Source organism: Rhinolophus hipposideros, assembly GCF_964194185.1.
Source record: "Rhinolophus hipposideros genome assembly, chromosome: 15".
Taxonomy (NCBI): domain Eukaryota; kingdom Metazoa; phylum Chordata; class Mammalia; order Chiroptera; family Rhinolophidae; genus Rhinolophus; species Rhinolophus hipposideros.
The window spans coordinates 28,267,064-28,286,596 of record NC_138061.1 but is presented as its reverse complement, the minus strand read 5'-3'; the positions used below and the strand labels follow the sequence as shown (position 1 = coordinate 28,286,596).

At 37.4% G+C, this 19,533-nt stretch overlaps 1 protein-coding gene across 1 annotated transcript in view; it reads right to left on the bottom strand.

Annotated features, from left to right (window-relative positions):
* NOC3L (NOC3 like DNA replication regulator) overlaps positions 1 to 16,827 on the bottom strand; it is a 28,689-nt gene extending 11,862 nt beyond the window's left edge. The window contains exons 1-10 of the mRNA XM_081075062.1: positions 16,687 to 16,827; positions 15,467 to 15,674; positions 9,848 to 9,980; positions 8,946 to 9,103; positions 8,353 to 8,406; positions 7,181 to 7,311; positions 5,400 to 5,561; positions 5,105 to 5,198; positions 2,628 to 2,803; positions 2,102 to 2,230 (exon numbers count right to left, since the gene is read on the bottom strand). Coding sequence (XP_080931188.1) covers positions 2,102 to 2,230; positions 2,628 to 2,803; positions 5,105 to 5,198; positions 5,400 to 5,561; positions 7,181 to 7,311; positions 8,353 to 8,406; positions 8,946 to 9,103; positions 9,848 to 9,980; positions 15,467 to 15,674; positions 16,687 to 16,695 — 1,254 coding nt within the window. The 5' untranslated portion in view covers positions 16,696 to 16,827. The remainder of the gene's footprint in view (positions 1 to 2,101; positions 2,231 to 2,627; positions 2,804 to 5,104; positions 5,199 to 5,399; positions 5,562 to 7,180; positions 7,312 to 8,352; positions 8,407 to 8,945; positions 9,104 to 9,847; positions 9,981 to 15,466; positions 15,675 to 16,686) is intronic.
* Positions 16,828 to 19,533: the final 2,706 nt, after the last annotated feature.

Below are 19,533 nucleotides of genomic sequence, written 5' to 3'. Positions count from 1 at the left end.
TTCCTTCAAACCAATAGGTCCCAACTTTAGCAAACATCAGATCACCTGGAGAACCTGTTTAAAACACAAAGAGCTGAGCCCCAGCCCAGAGTTTCTGATTCAGTAAGTGTGGGGTGGGACCCCAGAACTTGTATTTCTAATTCCCACTGACACCGGTCCAGGGACCACAATGAGGACTATTGCCTTAAGTCATTCAAAAACTTCAGGAACTAATTTGGAAATTGGTGTTTTGCGTGTTACAGCAACCATCCAAACACAAAGACAAAAGGAGTTTAAAATCCTACATTTTCTCCAGCACATACCACTCTACTGACCTCCTACAGTCGCATTCTGAAAAAAACGAGAATTACAGCTTTATATATTTCTACTATGTACATTGGAAGAAAACTGAGTATTTCAGATGACAGGGCTTAAACCACAAAAAGAAAACAGGGAAGAACTAAACGTATAAATAGTGAAACTTCAGTCACTCTAAGTATCAGAAAGATCAACTTGAGTATCTTGTAAGTATTCTATGTGCTCATAAAATATTACCCAAAAATGAAAAATAACTCCAAATTCAAGAATACAGCATATGGTCAACTAATCTTTGGCAAGAGCACCAAGAATACATAATGGGGAAGAACACTCTTCAATAAATGGTGTTGGGAAAAATGGATATGTACACACAGAAGAATGAAATTGGATCCTTATCTTAAACCACTCACAAAAATTAACTCAAAATGGATTACAAACTTATAAGACCTGAAACCATAAGACTCCTAGAAAAATAGTGGGGGAAAAGCTTCTTGACATTGGCCTTAACAATGTTGTTTTTGGATATGACACCAAAAACTCAGGCAAGAAAAACAAAACTAAGCAAGTGATATTACATTGAACTAAAACTTCTGTACAGCAAACCATCAACAGAACAAAAAAGCAACCTACAGAATGGGAGGAAATGTTTGCAATCTGTATATCTGAATAGGGGTTAGTATCCAAAATATGTAAGGATCTCATACAACTGAACAGCAAAAAACAAATAACCCGATTGAAAAATGGGCAAAGAATCCAAACAGACATTTTCCAAAAACATACAAATGGCCAACAAGTATGAAAACATGCTCAACATCACTAATCATCAGGGAAATGCAAATCAAAACCACAATGAGCTATCACCTCACTCCTGTTAGACTGGCTATTATCAAAAAGACAAGCAATAACAAGTATTAGTGAGGGTGTGAAGAAAAGGGAAACTTTGTGCACTGTGGGTAGGAATAAAATTGGTATAGCTATTATGAAAAAGAGTATGAAGGTTCCTCAAAAAATTAAAACCAGAATTATCATATAATCCAGCAGTCCCGCTTCTGGGGATATAGCCAAAGGAAATGAAATCAGTATCTCAAAGAGATATCTGCAACCCCATGTTTACTGCAGCATAGATATAGCCAAGCTATCGAAACAACCTATGTGTCTGTTGTCAAAAAAATGAATAAAATGTAGTATATATATATATATATATATATATATATATATATATACACAATGGAATATTATTCAGCCATTAAGAAAGGATCCTGCCATTTGTAACAACATGAATGAACAGGGAGGAAATTTTACTAAGTGAAATTTAACTCACAAAATACTCACACAAGTATGAAAAAATAATATGGCCAAAATGTTTTCTTCAATGCTGACTAAAGCAACAAAAATCTACAAACAACCCAACTGTCCATCAAGTAGGAGGCTATATATTCACATAACGGAACACTATGACAGACATTCAAAATAATGGGATAGCCTTATACATGAGTCCACGATGTATCAAATGAAAACACCTCCAGAATAATGTCCATAGTATAAAAACATTTTTATTTTAAAATAAACCTATATATGCATAGAAAAACATCTAGAAGGATACAAATCAAAATGTTAAGAGGAATTATCAGCTTAAGAATCAAAAGTAGATGACTAAATGGAAGGTTACATTTGGAGAACTGAGTACTTTCCCTTTCTACTTTGTACACTTCTATAAAAAATAAATTCCTCATGACAACTGAAAATTAGCTTAATAATTTAAAAACAAATACAACGCAAAGTAAAAAAAAAAAGACATGCTTACCTCTGGCCTAACGTCATAATTTCTGCCCTTCACAAAACCAGAAATCACTTTAATTACACCGAGGGAAGCTTGGCCTAATTTATCTTGTTTAAAGAGTTTCTTTACTGCCTCACAACACATTTCAGATATCTGAAAAATAAAAATGTTACATTAAACCAGTTTCTCAACCTCAGTACTACTGACATTTGGGACCAGATAATTATTTGTTGTGGGGGCTGTCCTGTGCATTGTAGGATGTTCAGAAGCCTTTACCCACTAGATGCCAGGAGCAACATGCCCCCACCACTGCAGTCATGACAGCCAAAAATGTCTGCAGACAGCCTTATGTTCCCTGGCGGGCAAAACTGCCTCCTATTCAAAACAAGTGCACTAAACTTACGGTCAAATAATTTTCTTAAAGAGACAGTGTTTAACAAAGTGACTTTTAGCAATAAATAATTAGCTACAAAAGAATTTTGAGAAAAAAATCACATGGTCTGTAATTTTCTGTTAAGCAAGACAGCCACACTCAATTAGAGCAACCCACCGATTTTGACACGTCATTCATGAGAGGGACGATCAATACAATGATGTTGTTGTGAAAGTTGAAATGAGGTAGTGCCACCAACAGCTCACACAGGCTCTTCACAGCCACTTCTGCCAGTCCTTTGTATGCCTTTAAGGAAACGACATTACTTTTCTTCAGCTTCCTTTGCTTCCAGTCTAATTAATGGATAACTATAGTTAGTTACTTTGTTCATTGGTCAAAACTTCAACTGAATTATCTTTCTTTTACAGGAATATGCATTAAAATGAAAACTCAACACACCATCCAAATTCTTAAACATGAGTTGTGTCTACATTCAGACAAATACAAAGGTTATCATTAAATTTTTTCTACACCATTCATCCTCTGACTCTAACCACAATTACCAAAATCTTGGCTTTCTGTGTGTTTTAAGAGATATATTATTAGACGAAAAGGGTACCCAGGGGGTAAAAGAGGGGAGGGGACAGGGAGCTGGATCCCTTAAAGGAGTACCTGCACTGGGCTCTACGAAGGCTTTTCCCAAAACACCTGACTATAAATCAGGAAGCCTGGGTTCAAATCCTAGTCACCCACCAACTGGCTGGTGAATATGAGAAAATTCCAAACTGTCTGAGCCCCAGTCTCTTTCATGTTCCAAAAATCTAGGACGTCATTTCTTTTGACTTCTTGCTGATGCTCACTGTGGTATCTTGACCCAGGAGGTCCAAGAGATTCAAATTCTCCTTCAATATAACTGATGATTCACGGTACCTCTTTGCTAGAAATTTCTATATACATACCGTGACACAGCATCCTGAATATAAGAATCTAAAAATATGCTAGTCTCTCTATAGCAGGTTCAAACCTTCCTCTATCTCATATAATATCTAGCCAGAGATGAGAAAGATGGTATGGATAGTACCTTTATTTTAAACTTGTTTCTCATCTAAATAATTTTTCCCTAAATAGACTGTGTTCACCATAAGTAAGAACGGTATGTTCTATTTACTTAAACCTGACAAAAGTTAATCGACAGATGAATGAATAAACAAAATGTAGTATATACATACAATGGAATATTATTTGACCTTAAAAAAGAAATTCTGGCACATGCTACAACAGGATGAATTTTGAAGATTTCATGCTAACTGAAGTAAGTAAATCACACAAAAAAAATATTGTCTGATTCCATTTATATGAGGTTCCTGGATAGTCAAATTCATAGAAACAGAAAGTAGAATGGTGCTGCCAAGGGCTGGAGGGAGGAAGGGGTAAGGAGATAATGTTTAATGGTTACAGAATTTCAGTTGGGGAAGATAAAAAAGTTTAGAGATGGATAGTGGTGATGGTTGTACAATTATGTGAATTTACTTAATGCCACAGAATTGTATACTTAAAAATAGTTAAAATGATAAATTTTATGATATGTATATTTTACCAAGACATTTTTAAAACTTGGGGGAAAGGGAGCCTTCAATTCACTTAGAAAAGGCCTGTACTGCGTGGTCCAATACAGAGGCCACTGGCCACACGTGCAATTGAGCACTTAAAATGTGGCTAGTCCAACACCTTCATGCCCTAATTGGGCCAACAGGATTCAGCACTCCTGTTCCAGCTGAGGGAGCAACTGCGTAATCTTTAGGCCCAGCACCACTAAAGAAACCAAATTGAGTCAGTGAAAGCACATGGCCTAGGCAACTGAATCCCTTCCCCAATCATGCCCAAATTTTTCCTATGCCCTTCCTTTCCCAAAGGAAAAAAAGAACAATGGTTTGATAGGGAAGTTTATTATCCTGAATAAGTGACTTGTAGGCCATTTTCAAAGCACTCGTTACAAGTAACCTTTCTCGCCTGACTATTCCCTCCAAATAAAAACAGTAGAATAAATTCTAACCATTCATGAATTTAAGAAACATACAACTACTTACTAAACGACTGCAGCAACAATACTAATACCAGATAAAATATAATACAAACTAAGCAAAGTTCTCAGTGTTTTACATCCATAAATTCATTTACTTCTACACAACAATCCTATGAGGTAAGTACTATTATTTTATAGACAGAAAAAGTGAGACACAGAGATTAAATGATGTACTCATCACATATCGTGTTTCCCTAAAAATAAGACCTAGCCAAACAATCAGCTCTAATGCGTCTTTTGGAGCAAAAATTAATATAATTATGTTATGTTATATTTATTACATTATTGTATTATGATACAATACATGATATATGATATGATACTATATTATATCATATAAGACCGAGTCTTATATTAATTTTTGTTCCAAAAGACACACTAGAGCTGATTGTCCAGGTAGGTCTTATTTTCGGGGAAATGCGGTATGTGGTAAGGGGTACCCGAAAGTCTGACTTTAGACTCTTCTCCTGACCGTACACTATAATGATAGTCCACAAACAGCACAGAATATAGAATTCACCTTCCTGACCAAAGCTAAGTATGTTACATGGTTTCAAGATGTTAAATATACCTTTAACTATTTGCTCCAGATTTTCCAAATAAAATTTATATTGGCTAACCAGACCTTCTTCAAATTCTCTTAACTTTTGGGTTTCTTTGCGGATCTGAAAAGATCAAAAAAAAAAATCATTTTTTTAATATCAATATATTGACATCTGAAAATCAGTGCAAAATGTGAGTGCCTGAGTATATACCCAGTCATGTAAAAACAGCCAAACAAACAAAAAAAAAAAAACCCTGTTTCTCCCATCTCTAGCACTCCAAAATTTTCAGCTTATTTTGTATAGTAATTATATTTAGCATACCTTGGTAGATTTTTCTGCTTCTGTTAGCGGCCGGATTTTATATGAAGGAGTAATGTCTTTAAATAACTCCATCAGAGAAATTATCACCAGCTTTCGAACAGTAACAGCCACATCAGGATCCTGTTCCATCAGCATGGAACGTAATTCTTTCAGTTTTTTAACCTGTTAAAGAAATAACGTATAAGGGTGGATAATCATGGCAAAACAATTATGAGCAAAAGCCCCACACCTGGCACAATAAGTGAAATTCACACAGTGACTCATAACGTCTATTCAAGCCATGTACAACTCCAGACACTGCACCCGTTACCAAAAGATAAGTCACTAATGTTAGAAATTGATCATATTTTTATTAAAGTTATAAAAAATACTTTAAAATGTTTAAATGTGTTAATTTACCTATTTTTAGAAATTCATTTTAATTGGATTTTGTTAAAGATGTGTGTCCTATTTGCCTAAAAACACTTTTTGAAACATATTAATGCTATGTATACTAAATATATTATATAATCATGTATAGAAATTAATCAGGAATTAATAATGTATCCACAGTAACTTTAGCTTCAAAGTTAGTCATACAAAGATCATTTGTATGATACAATGCAGAAGTAGAAGATTGGTTTAAACTAATGAGCTTGCTTTAATGAGCTACTCTGCCTGCTGGAGCGGTATCTAGAGTAGCAGCACCCTGGCTGATGAGCAGTGTTTGCCACAGCAGCGAGGAGGACAGGTTTTTCACCACCTATTTGCTATCCCTAATTTATATGAAATGAGCATGGGGCTCCAGAGTTAGAGGACCTGCATTCCAATCCAGTGGCTGTTAAAATCTGGAACAAATCTTGAGTTTTTAAAGGCTCAATTTTACAGCTGTAAAATAAGGTCAGTAGCTCTTATCTGCATGGTTTTATGATTAAGTGAGATAATGCAGGTGAGAAATACTCCAAATTCCCCTCCCCGATTCTGCTCCTCCTCTTCCCGTCATTTTGTTAGAAAAGGACAAGTCCTATTCCAAAGCATACCCACATTAAATTTTTTGTATACATGTAAATAATAGATTTTATGGTTCAGTAAACAAATATTTGGCATAGTAGGATGCTGGGGACACCAATATTAACAAAAATAACAGTATCACTTTATATGACTTCATGTATACTGTATCATTTAATCACCACGGCAGTTTTAAAATAGGTACCATCTCCTTTTAGAAATGGAGAAAATAAGCCTTAGGTAAAAACCTTACCCAAAGTCCAACAGATAGTTAGCAGAGAGCCAAGACTATAGCTGGGGTTTCTTGAGTCCACATGTTATAACTATCACCATCTTCACCACTGTACTCATGGCCCAATTATAACTCTCCCAGTCTATTTCACTTAAAATAGACTCCACTTACAAGTGTTCCTGAACTAATCTCACTGACTTTTGTGTTAGCACGTTCCTTACTAAAAACTCTACAGATCAGTCCAGAAAGTTTACAGGTAAGTTCTTCCTTCCGAGTACAATTAATTTTTATAGACTTACCACTTTTAGAATTACAACATTAAGTCCAACATCTTCATTTTAGAGACTGGGAGCATTTAAGAGACTTTTCTAAGATTACAGAAGAAATTAAGTTCAGACGCAGAATTAGGCTAAGGTTCTGTCTACTCTCTTATTCTAACTCAGTTACTATGTTTTGCTAACACTGTTCCTTTTTGTGTATATTTACAGATAAGAGAATCCTAAAATAGTAGACATTTAGACCAGGTCTAATGTGAAGAGATTAAGAAATAAATGCCACTTACGTTACTTTCTGGATCTGATAATACGGCAGATGCCAAGGCTGCGATACGCATTTTCTTCTCCTGTAGTTTCTTTTTTCTCTCAACTAAATGTTCTTCTATGGTCAGCTCTCTAATGGGATCTTCAATGATCTCTGAAACAGATTAGGTTTTCCCTCTTAAACATGCCATTATTTACCATCATCCAAGAATCTTAATTCATCTTATCCTTTCACCAAACGTATGAGGTATTATCAATATCCCCATCACTAGTACCCAATAAGAGTCGGCCTGTTGGCTCAGTTGGTTAGAGTGCAGTGCTCCTAACACCCAGGTTGCCGGTTCAATTCCCACAGGGGCCAGTGAGCTGCGTCCTCCACAAGTAGATTGAAAACAATAACTTGACTTGGAGTTGATGGGTCCTGGAAAAGCACACTGTTCCCCAAAATTCCTCAATAAAAATTAAAAAACAAAAATAGTACCCAATAAAATGGGTACTATCAATAGCCCCATTTTATAGATAAGGAAACTGAGGCAAAGGGAAAGTAACTTGCCTAGGCTCATAAACCTGGCAGAAATGGGACTCAAACCCAGGTAGCCTGACTCTAGAGCTCATATTCTTAACTACTCTGCTAATAAACCCACAATAATTCAGAGTAAGGGAAAGGGCAATCTGATTTGGTTTTAAGTACAGAATAGTCTATTTTCAACTCTATACAGTCCTTTAAACTACACAAAATATGTTCCCCTTAAGAAACTCATAGAGAACTAGATTTAATAAGTATACAACATAATCTGCAATAAGCTTATCAAAGATGACTGAAAACAGTAAATAATTGACCTGTAATCTCATTTACACATTAATAAGGTTTGCTAAGCAGAAGTAAAATTTAACCAGCTTGTTCTGTCACAAATTCTAAACCAACAGTTTCAAACAATAAAATGTTATTTCAATTTAACTTTGATTAGAACTGTGCTATTAGAAACCCACATGTAATGATCTAAAGCAGATATACACCAAGTACAATTGCTCTAAGAAAGAACCAAAATTATTTCAGACCACAGAATTATTTTTATAATTTTAAGCTAAAGAGGTAAGTTACTTGTAGGCAGATGCTACAATTACGATTAAAAAGAATTCAAAATATGTAATTCTCAATTAACAATTTAGTAACTATAAAGATGTATCCCGTTACCTTCCTCAAGTTCCGTCGCTTCTTGATCTTCTTCATCTTGATTACTGTCAATAACTATGAAAAATATGTATATTATAATGTGATAATATACTAACGTGGTAATACTACAGAGAAAAGTAGGGACATAATTACTTTTGTGAGGAGGGAGCAATTAGTGATTGAGGGGAGCACAAGCGAAGTTTCTGGGTATTTATTTCTTGCCCAGATGATAGTTTTATGGGTGTGCTTTTTGTGATAAACCACGTAACTTCATATCTTTGATTTCTAGGCTTTTCTGTGTAGTATTTTATTTCACAAGAAAAAAGATCCTTATAAAAAAAAGCCTAATAAAGGATGACTAATACACTCCAATTTTAGGAACAAAAAACTTTGGTGAAATACTCTGAAAAGAAACTCACTCATAAGTACAACAGACACCTTAAACAATAATCAACTGTGTTTCTGGTTAAAATTACAAGCTTGATAGATGACTAATTATAGCTACCCCTCTTTTCCAGATATGGGTAAAAGTCAAAATAAAATTCATTTTTTAATGAAAGAAATATGTGATATTAAGGAGGTAAAATTTTAACTAAAACACCGATAAGATTCACCTGGCTTCTCCCTGGTCTGTGGGATTATACCACTTTTATCTTTGATAGGAAGCAAGTGAATCAATTCCTTCTCTGGCACAGTTTGCAGAGTTCTTGGTATTTTTTCATATTTATCTATAACATGCTCATGCTTTCGTTTCTTGGCGTGAATGGGCTCACTGCAGAAAAAATTTAATTTTCAGTTTTAATATATTACAAAGGAACATAGAGACTTATCATTTTTAAAGCACAGAACAATACACCACTAGCCAAACCTCCGATAGGTATATATAGATATTAGCACCTAGATCAGGTACTCAAATAATAAATGACTAAATGAATTGTACAGTCTACCCCAAAGACTCAAACTATGGCTCTTTCTAATTTCCCTTTACATGTAAAATAAAAGGGAAAGTTACAGATTCTTTTTAAAGAATATTGCACAGACCCAAGGGTGACATCATGCTATTTTATGTTCCCAAAAACCTTCAGAGCACAGCATGCACTTACGAGTTAAAAAGATCGAAGTTTAAATTTCAGATCCACTACTTGTGATTGTGGGCAGGTATCAGTTTCCTTTCTGTAAAGGGGAATAATACCTACCTAATAGGGTAATGAGGATTGAGATCTTAGCCATTAAGAGCTCAGGACTGTTCTGCCAATTCCTCAAACAAAGAATAGCATTCTTCCCCATTCACTCTACTTCACTATTCAGACTCAAGAGAAATAAAGATGCTCACTAAATAAACTCAGCTTGTTTTATCCATGAACTTCCTTTATTTAGGAAACAAACTGAATAACAGGGTTTACTCTTTGTAAACACAGTGTTCTGAGCTGAAGTCTTGCACTAACTACCTAGGTTAAATTCAGAACCAACTTTTTAATACTGAAAGGATGTGAATGATTATAGTCTAAATAATTACCTAGAAGACAGATCTCTGGTTAGAAAAGATGCTCTTTGTCCTAAATCCCTCATTAACTGTAAGTCATCTTCATCCATCATATCTAAAGGAAGGGCTTCCTCTTCTTCCTCCTCTTCCCTCTCAATCCTTTTATCTGTTAAAAAAAAAAATCAGAAACAAGTTTTAGAGATGTAGAACTACATTTTTGTGTCTCCAACAGGAAAAGCTTGTGTTTCTAATACTTGAGCCCGGTGCTTGTAAACAGGAGCACTACTCATGTGTTGAACAGGACGCTTCTTTGTTGCACTGGGGTGTACTGAGCTAGGGTGCCCTAACCCCCGAAAATTAACCACCTGGAGCATTCCCAGGCCACTGTAACAATCAAAAAATAAATGTCTCCTCACATCCGACGTTGTCTTTCAGGCCACTCCACTTCAGCTGCCCCCTCCAAGGGCCACATCCCAAACTTTGGCGCTCACCCCTCTCTCTGACCAAAACCTTTTGTCCTTCCAACTCTCACTCAGTTACTTCCACTGCACTTTTGACCAAACAGACCTTCAATCCTTTAACCACTCTACTTCCTATCCTATCTTCATTCCCTCACTTAGACTGTATGGTTATCACTTGAACCACCCTCTTGAACCAACCAACCAGCAAATGTCCTCAGTTAGTTTCCCACTACAGGGTAGGCACTCATATCCAACAACACCCCAAGTATGAATCATTCTTTCTCTCTTTGTCCCTTGTTCTCTTTCTTTCTCTTTTTCAATTGAAAAAAAAAAAAAAAAGAATGCCAACTAAGTGCCAAACACTGTTCTAAGTGCTGAGGATTCAACCATGAACGAGACAGTCTTAGCATCTTCCCAAACAGAACTTGTAATTCTCACTCCAATAACAATCGTAAACATCGCGATATAAATGTACACAATGCACAGAGTGGAACACCTATCTACTTTAAAAGAGCCTGCCATTTCTCAAAACGGACAGCCATTGTTTTATTTCCCTGGTCAACTTTCTCTCTGCCCTAGGGTACCTTTTCAAATCTTTTATCTATCATCACACTTCTCATCACCTACCTCACTTCATAATCATTAGAGGACCTAGCTTTCCAAATTACTGATAAAAGAAAAGCTGTAAGATAGAAAGCACCTTAAATTTCCTACTGAATTCAATAGCACTTGCATGCCTCTTTTCCTTTTTCTTTCTTCTAACACTGAAAAAGGTGCCTCTCCTCCTGTGCTCTGGATCCCAAAAACTCTTGCCTTCTATTGCCTTGTTCTACCGTTTAAGCCTCTCTCAACTGTATCTTCAACCTCTTCAATCTACTGATTTCTTCATATTAGCATTTTAAGATGGACAAGTAAGTCATTTTCCAGGGGGCAATATGTCAATATCTTTCCAAAATTTTAAATGCATTTTATTACTGGTTCAATAAACTTCCATACAAGAAAAAATATGCAGCTGCTAAAAAAATTTGAAGTAATAATCACATCATTTGTTGCACAGATCTTATGTACCATATAGGATATATAGTATTCCACCACCTGTATACAACATTTATATCATTTATTTTAACAATTCCTTGTTGACGGATTTTGATTTTCAGTTTTTGGTGGTGGTAGTGATGGCATTTGTTTTGGTTTGTATTTTTGCTATTTTAACAGTGTTGCAATGAACATGCTTGGGCCTGGATAGTCTTAGCAAATTTTTTTCAAATACCAGGAGTGGTAAAAAACAAATACCAGGAGTGGTAAAAAACATATACAGATGATCTATGTTCATCTTTTGTTATCAGTATGTATTGAGTATTACAATCTTAATAGTTTTTTCCTTTCTTAAAATGTGTGGGTCGGCCCGCTGGCTCAGGCAGTTAGAGCTCCATGCTCCTAACTCTGAAGGCTGCCAGTTCGATTCCCACATGGGCCAGTAGGCTCTCAACCACAAGGTTGACAGTTCAATTCCTCAAGTCCCACAAGGGATGGTGGGCTCCGCCCTCTGCAACTAAGATTGAACCCGGCACCTTGAGCTGAGCTGCCACTGAGCTCCCGGATGGCTCAGTTGCTTGGAATGAGTCCGCTCAACCACAAGGTTGCCGGTTTCGATTCCCGCAAGGGATAGTGGGCTGCACCCCCTGCAACTAGCACCGACAACTGGACCTGGAGCTGAGTTGCGCCCTCCACAACTAAGACTGAAAGGAAAACAACTTGTAGCTGAATGGCACCCTCTACACTAAGATTGAAAAGACAACAACTTGACTTGGAAAAAAGTCCTGGAAGTACACACTGTTCCCCAGTAAAGTCCTATTCCCCTTCCCCAATAACATCTTTTAAAAAATATATATATATATAAAAAAATATTTATTATATGTAAATATATATATATATTATTATATATAAATATATATATAAATATATATAAAAATATATATATATTTTTTTTTTTTTGGCACCCTCTGAATAATCACAGGATGAATTCCTAGCAGTGGGATTAATCCTATGAATTCCTAGCAGTGGGATTATTGGGCCAAAGGAAAGTGCATTTCTTTCCTTTCCCTTCCTCCCTTCCTCCCTTCCTCCCTTCCTCCCTTCCTCCCTTCCTTCCTTTTTTTAATCCTGCCTGTCATTGTTTATATGAGTTTACGAGTACACATATTTTTTGCCTTTTTTATTCAAAGGGTGTAAGCATATCAGACATGTGGTGATAGCCTATAATTTCAAGTGGGTGAAAGCTTCAATATACATTACTTTTCACTTTATTTTTTAAAATTAACTGTTTTGTAGAGTATTTCATGTTAGTACATAGTTTCCTTCTTTCTTGAAACACGCTTCTTTTGATTTCTAAGACACTGTACAATTCTGGTTTTCTTCCTAATTCTCTGGTTCTTCTTCAAACCCCAGGACAGGTTTTTCTTCCTCCACCCATTTCTTAAATGCTGGGGTTCCTTTGAATTCTGTTCTAGGTTCTCTTATTTTCATACAACAGTCTCCACAGTATCTTACCCAAGTGTAAGACTTCAATTACCATCTATATGCTGATATATCACAAAATTACTCTAACACAGATCTTTCATTTGAACCTTATACACTTATATCCAACCACTGATAGACTTCAACATGTAAGAATGAAAAAATCTTTTGCTTATTTTTAATATGTAATTATTAACACATCATGCTTTTTAAATTCTACTGAAATTTAGATGGAAGAAATCTTAAAAAAAATATCTAACTCAATCATTGCATTTTTTAACAGATTAAATACCTGGAGATTAAGTAACTGACTAAGGCCACATCAGTAGTAACAAAATCAAGAAAAAAGCCCAAGTTTCCTGACTTCCAGTTCCATGACCTTTTATACATCACAATAATATGCTGTCAAAAGATCAAACTACCCGGAGTAAGATTTTTACTGATATATCCCCTCGGGCAAGGGAAGTGAAGTAAGAGAAAAAATAAACATGTGGGATTACATCAAACTAAAAAGTTTTTTCACAGCAAAGGAAACCATCAATAAAACAAAAAGGGATCCTACTGAATGGGAAAAGATATTTGCCAATGATATATCTGATAAGGGGTCAAAATCCCAAATTTATAAAAAACTCACTCAACTCAACTCCAAAAAAACAAACAACCCAATTAAAAAATGGACAGAGGACATGAAGAGACATTTTACTAAAAAGAACATACAGATGGCAAACAGACATTAAAAAATGCTCAACTTCACTAACCATTAGAGAAATGCAAATAAAAACCACAATGAGATACCACCTCACCCCAGTCAAAATGGCTGTCATCTCTAAATCAAAAAACATGTGGTAGCGCGGGTGTGGAGAAAAGGGAACGCTTGTGCACTGTGGGTGGGATTGCAGATTGGTGCAGCCACTACGGAAAACAGTATGGAGGTGTCTCAAAAATCTGAAAATGGAACTACCTTATGATCCAACAATTCCACTCCTACGTATTTATCCAGAGAAATCCAAAACTCTAATTCAAAAAAATTTATGCATCCCTATATTTATTGCAGCACTATACACAATAGCCAAGACATGGAAACAACCGAAATGCCCATCGGTAGATGAGTGGATTAAGAAACTGTGGTACATTTATACAATGGAGTATTACGCAGCCATAAAGAATGAAATCTTACCATTTGCAACAACATGGATGGACCTAGAGAACCTTATGTTAAGTGAAATAAGTCAGACACCATATGATCTCACTTATGTGTGGAATCTAAAGAATAAATGAATGAACTAATCAGAAACAGTCTCAGAGACATAGAGGAAAAACTGAGGGTTGCTAGATGGGAGGCAGGGTTGGGATAAAAGGGAAGGTGAGGGGATTAGAAAGCACAATTGGTAACCACAAGATTGCCACGGGGATATGAAAGTCAATTTGGGGAATGTAATCAATAATGTTGTAAAGATTTTGTAGGGTATCCGATGGACACTTGTCTCTTTAGAGAGACCACCTCAGGGATGATGTAGATGCCTGATCACTGCACTGTACACCTGAAGCTGAAGCTGAACAATAATGAATGTCAACTACAATTTATATATATGTATGTATACATAATATATACATATATATACATATATATATATATATACATATATATATACTGTACTCCACTTCTTGTGTGTGTATATATATACACACACACACACACAAGAAGTGGAGTATAGCATTAGGAATAGAGACAGTAGAAATGTAATGGCTGTGTGCGATGTTAGAGGGATAGTGGATGGAGGGAAGGAGGCTGTCACTGTGTGAGGGATATAAATGATAAATGTCTAACTATTATTGTTTTGTGCACCTGAAACTAATAAAAAAAAATTTAAAAAAAAGGAGATCAAACTAAATACCGTGTGTTCCCCAAAATAAGACCTAACCAGAAAATAAGCCCTAGCAGATTTTTCAAGATGATATCACCCCCTGAACATAAGCCCTAAAGCGTCTTTTGGAGCTTACCTTAATATAAGACACGGTCTTATTTTCGGGGAAACACGCTAGGTCAGGATTAAAAAAATGAGATGGACATGGGAAGACAACAGTCAGATACTGTCAAATATGACAACCCTGAAAGTACCAGTAACATTGTAGAAGAACTGGTCTGACTCAAAATGGTCAGATTCCTTACCTACTTTGAGTACTGAGAGTTCTTGGACAGTTTTACAAAAGAATAACCCTGACAATTACAGCTCAATTTCACGCCAAGTTTCCAAGTGAAAAGAAAGTCAGAAGTTGAGAATACTAAATGAACCTTGGCCACACTGTGAAGAATGCACCAGAGAAAAGCAATGTTCTTACCTTAGCAAACTGCCCAGTGAATGGGAAAGTGGCAGCCCTGGCGTGCTGCCCAACATTTATTTACAGGGCTATTCTGAGTTTGTTTTCCCAAGTAGTATATCTTCAGATCTGCTTTCTAGAGCAACTAAAAGCAGAGGCTAGCTCTTTTTCACAATGAATACTATACTGAAATGTTTTTTCATACTGACTGTGATAAAGTATACAGGACTATTATTCTTACCTACTCTTGGGAAGATCTGAGAACAAGAGTGCCTACTAGAAAGCAGTTATTTCATGAAGAACATTTTAGAACAAATCCACGGAAATTAGAGCACATGTATGCCTTCACAATTACCTGGTCGTTTTTTCTTTGGGTCCTCCAATGGAATGGGTTTCTTAGACACAGCATCTTTTACAGCTTGCCTTAGTTTCCTCTGTTCTTTTCGGTACTTCTTGAGAGTGCTTTGTTGTTTAAATTGCTTATTTTTCAGCTTGTTTTCAAGTTTGATCTTACTAGTTTTTAGCAACTTCCGAAAGCTTGGGACCTGTTTTTTATTTCTTCTCTGTAAAACAACAGGAAGAATGCAGCATACCCAGAAATTTAAATTATTTTATTTTTAAAATCAGAGTAAAGAGAATTGATTATAAATTTCGTTACACCCAGTCCACAATTCTAATGTCTCACAACCATGGATCTTGCACATAAAAGCTAAAACCAAGCTAAAGCATTAGTCCTACAGAATGGCACTACAGCACCAGTTATTCAACCAGGGGTCTTCTTGTGACCAAATCCACAGCTGCTCAAAAGGGTCCAGGACAAAACAAAAGGTCAGAACCTCTGACCTATGGGTAAATGGTTATTCAAGGCTTGCTTAACACCTATAGTTTAGCATACTCAAAGCAAAATGCGGGCTGTCAAACAACTGACATTTATATATCGCTTTACTGTTTACAAAGCACTCCAACGTAACTTAACAGCCTAGTAGTTAAGCAGTGATTGCCGTTATCCGCACCTTACTGAAGAAGCTAAGGCTTATAGATTATGTGACTTGTCAAAGACCCTTAAACTAAGAAAGGCAAAGCTGAATTCAGGTGTTTAAATTCCAACTCTCTTGCTGGTGACGCCTCATTCAGAAATCCAAATCCTAGAAGTAGCTCTAATTTTCTGTGAGAACCAGAATTTGCTCTCCTATCTCCTTACCCTTTAAGGGATAAAACGGACTCGTGTCGGTTCCCGTGACTCATACTATAAATTTACTGAGAACATACAAATTCAATACGAGGTTCAAAAGATGGTCTGGAAGAACCCTCCAAAGTCTGACATCCCAGGGATGCAAGACTCGGTGCTTGTCTCATCGTGGCTCCTGAAGTGGAGCGCGAGCACAGTGGGCGTTTCAGGAATCGCCACGTGAAGTGCCAGGAAGAGGACAGCTCACAGAGCCAAGAGGGAGCCCCGAATCTAGGCCACCGCCCCCTAAACAAGGGCAAAATCCCGCCGGACAGCTACACCAGGGTGCGAATCTATCAGCCAAAGGGGCCCTACACCGCGAGAATCGGGCTTCGGAGGACTCTTACCGCCTTCATCCTTAAATCGGGAAGGAGTTCCGGTGCCACAAGTTCACCAAGGTGCAGAGATAATCCAGGAATCCAGAGCCGACGACACACGTGCGGCAACCTCAACACTGCGCAAGACGGAAGCTGCCGCTAGCCCCGCCCCATTCTCCGCCGCCGGAAATGGGGGCGGGACTTCCGTAGACAGGCTCGGGAGCGCGCCTTCTCCCCGGTGAGACTCGCGCGCCTCTGGGCCGGCGTCCCTCGGACGTGCACGAGTATGGACGTGCGCCGAGCCCAGAGCAACGTGGGCCAAAAGGCACTTGGCCTGGGGCGGCACTTTATAAAGTATTTTAATCTTTGACCTTTCCCGAATTTCTTTGAAAGTGGGAAATGGGGCTCCTACTCTCAGGATGAAGGGACTTAGTTTTTTGCAATAACTTCACTGCATTTTGTGCCTCTCCTCACGTAGCTTTTCTTTCTGTTATACATACTGATTTTTGTAGCCTGTCGTCCTTCCGTCAAGTCTTGAGAGCAGAGAAATCTTATTCCGTTTGTGAAATGCCCGCTCCCCGCCTGGCCCTGTTTGTGAAATGCCGAATGATTCCTCGTGATCCCCCCCCCCACGCACACACACTCAAAAGTCTGTGATTCTTGAGGTTTTATTTTGAAACACTTTTTGCCTTAGTAAAAATGGTCTGATAAAGAGTTACATCGGTGAAATCCATCAGCATTTCGATATTTTCCAACTGTTTTACCTTTGTGTAAGTTGTACTGCCTGCTTAGTAATTCCCCGGAATTTTAACGGGAAGGTTTATGCATTGCAAGGATAGGAATGTGGATGACGGAAGGAGCACTGACTCTGGGTGGTGAACACACAATGGGATTTATAGATGATGTAATACAGAGTTGGACGCCTGAAATCGATGTAATTTCACTAACAATTGTCACCCCAATAAATTAAAAAATAATAATAATAAACATATATATAAAAAAAGAATAAGAATGTTTTAAATGATTGTCTCTCAAAGACTTTTTTCATGAATAAATTTAAGAATTCCACTTCCGGTTTGTTTGTTTGTTTTAATTTAAAGTCCATGGTTCTTGAGCACGTGACTGACTCGCAGTCTGGCCTGGCAGTCCTGAGCCAAATGGGAAAAGCCAGTAGAGGCTCAAAAGATTCTGAGCTTCCTGTGGGTGTTGGTTTTATACTGAGAAGACACCTCCCAATTTCTGGATCCCACTTCAAAGACCAAGAATCCCCTTCTATCTGGATTTCTTTCCCTCCCTTTCAGCGTTCCCAATTCACCCCACCCCCTCCTCACACACTCAGAAACAGCAAAGCCTGTCCCCCTGGAGTATTACTTCATCAAGCAAACTGAAAACGTTTGCCTGTGCTCTTCCCAAGTGTCCGAATTCCTTTCCTAACAGCAACTCATCCTTAGTCACTCCCATCTTTCAGCCTTCCCTCCTGTCTCCAAGGATGAGGCATCCACATTTCAGTTTGCAACCAACTTCTAGCTTCATCAGACTTCTGTGTCTCTAATTATCCCTTCTCTCCTGTGTCCTTTCCCTCCCTAATGGCTCCTTCCCCTTGGCCTATAAACGTATTCAAATATCTTCCATCCTTAAATTTTTTTCTAATGACTGTCTCCTTTTAATTGCTGTTCTATTTTCCTCCTTCCCTGCTTGTCCTTCCAATAAAATTAATATTCTCCTGGTGTCTCCATTTCTGTATTATCACAGCCCAATCCTGTGCTAGCTTCTTGGGGAATTAAGTCATACTTTTGGCCCATTTTAAATTTATGATCAACAAAAATCTTTGGATCATTTTTAAGCAGTTGTTGCCAAGCTAAATCTCTCCCATCTTGAATCTGAGCAATCTATTATTTGATGGCAAACTTTAAAATGGAAGTTTATTAATATAATCTTACTGGTTTGTCAATTTTGTGTCATTTCCCACTCAATCAATCCACTGCTAAGCTCAGTTTGGGCTCTAGATCCTCTTGGATCCTCCAGACCTTTCCTGGACAGTTGGGCTGAGAGGAGTCACTGAACTACCCCAAACTAACTTCACAGAGATTGTACCCAGAGATTCCTGTGAGCTCTTTTGAGGGGCCTGTTAACCCAGTTGGCTCTGCCTATAACATCCCACTGAAACTGCTCTCATTAAGTTCATCAAGAACCTCCAAGTTGTGAATTTTTCTTTTATAAGTGTTCACTGAATTATGTCAATTCTTTTCCGTCCTGTCTTTTTTTAACTAGATCTCTGCTGCATTTCTCCTTTGTCAATTAGAATTTCAATTCTCTTGGCTCTCCTAACAGCCTCTCCCCCAGGTTCTCTTCCTACCTCCATTCCTCCTTCCTTTTGCCTCTTCAATATTTGTTGACTCTCGGGTTTCTACATTTGGCCCAGTTTTCTACTTCTCATTCTACTTGCTCTTCCAGTGTGATCTCAACCACCTTCCTATCGCAGAGATTCCCAAATCTTTTGTCCAATCCATACCTCTCCCTCAAAACTCAGTCTTGTAGCCACCTGCCTCCTGGATATCACATGATAACCACAGAACTTGACCAAACTATTGTCCAAAACCAAACTATTTTTTTGACTAGTGCCTCTTCCAACATTCCCTATTTCATTCATTTACCAACAGCTAGAATCCCAATATTCCATAGATCTTTGGAACAAGCCAGGGCTTTCTTGGTCACTCACATATTACAGTTCTTCCATTTTCTATGAACAGACAGGTTTGAAACTGTCACTAAGTAGACACGAGACAATAAAGTTTCTAATGTTACAGTCCCACAGATAATTTATATCAAGGGAACTTGAAGAAACTAAAAGTGAATATAGGCTCGAAATAGATGCTT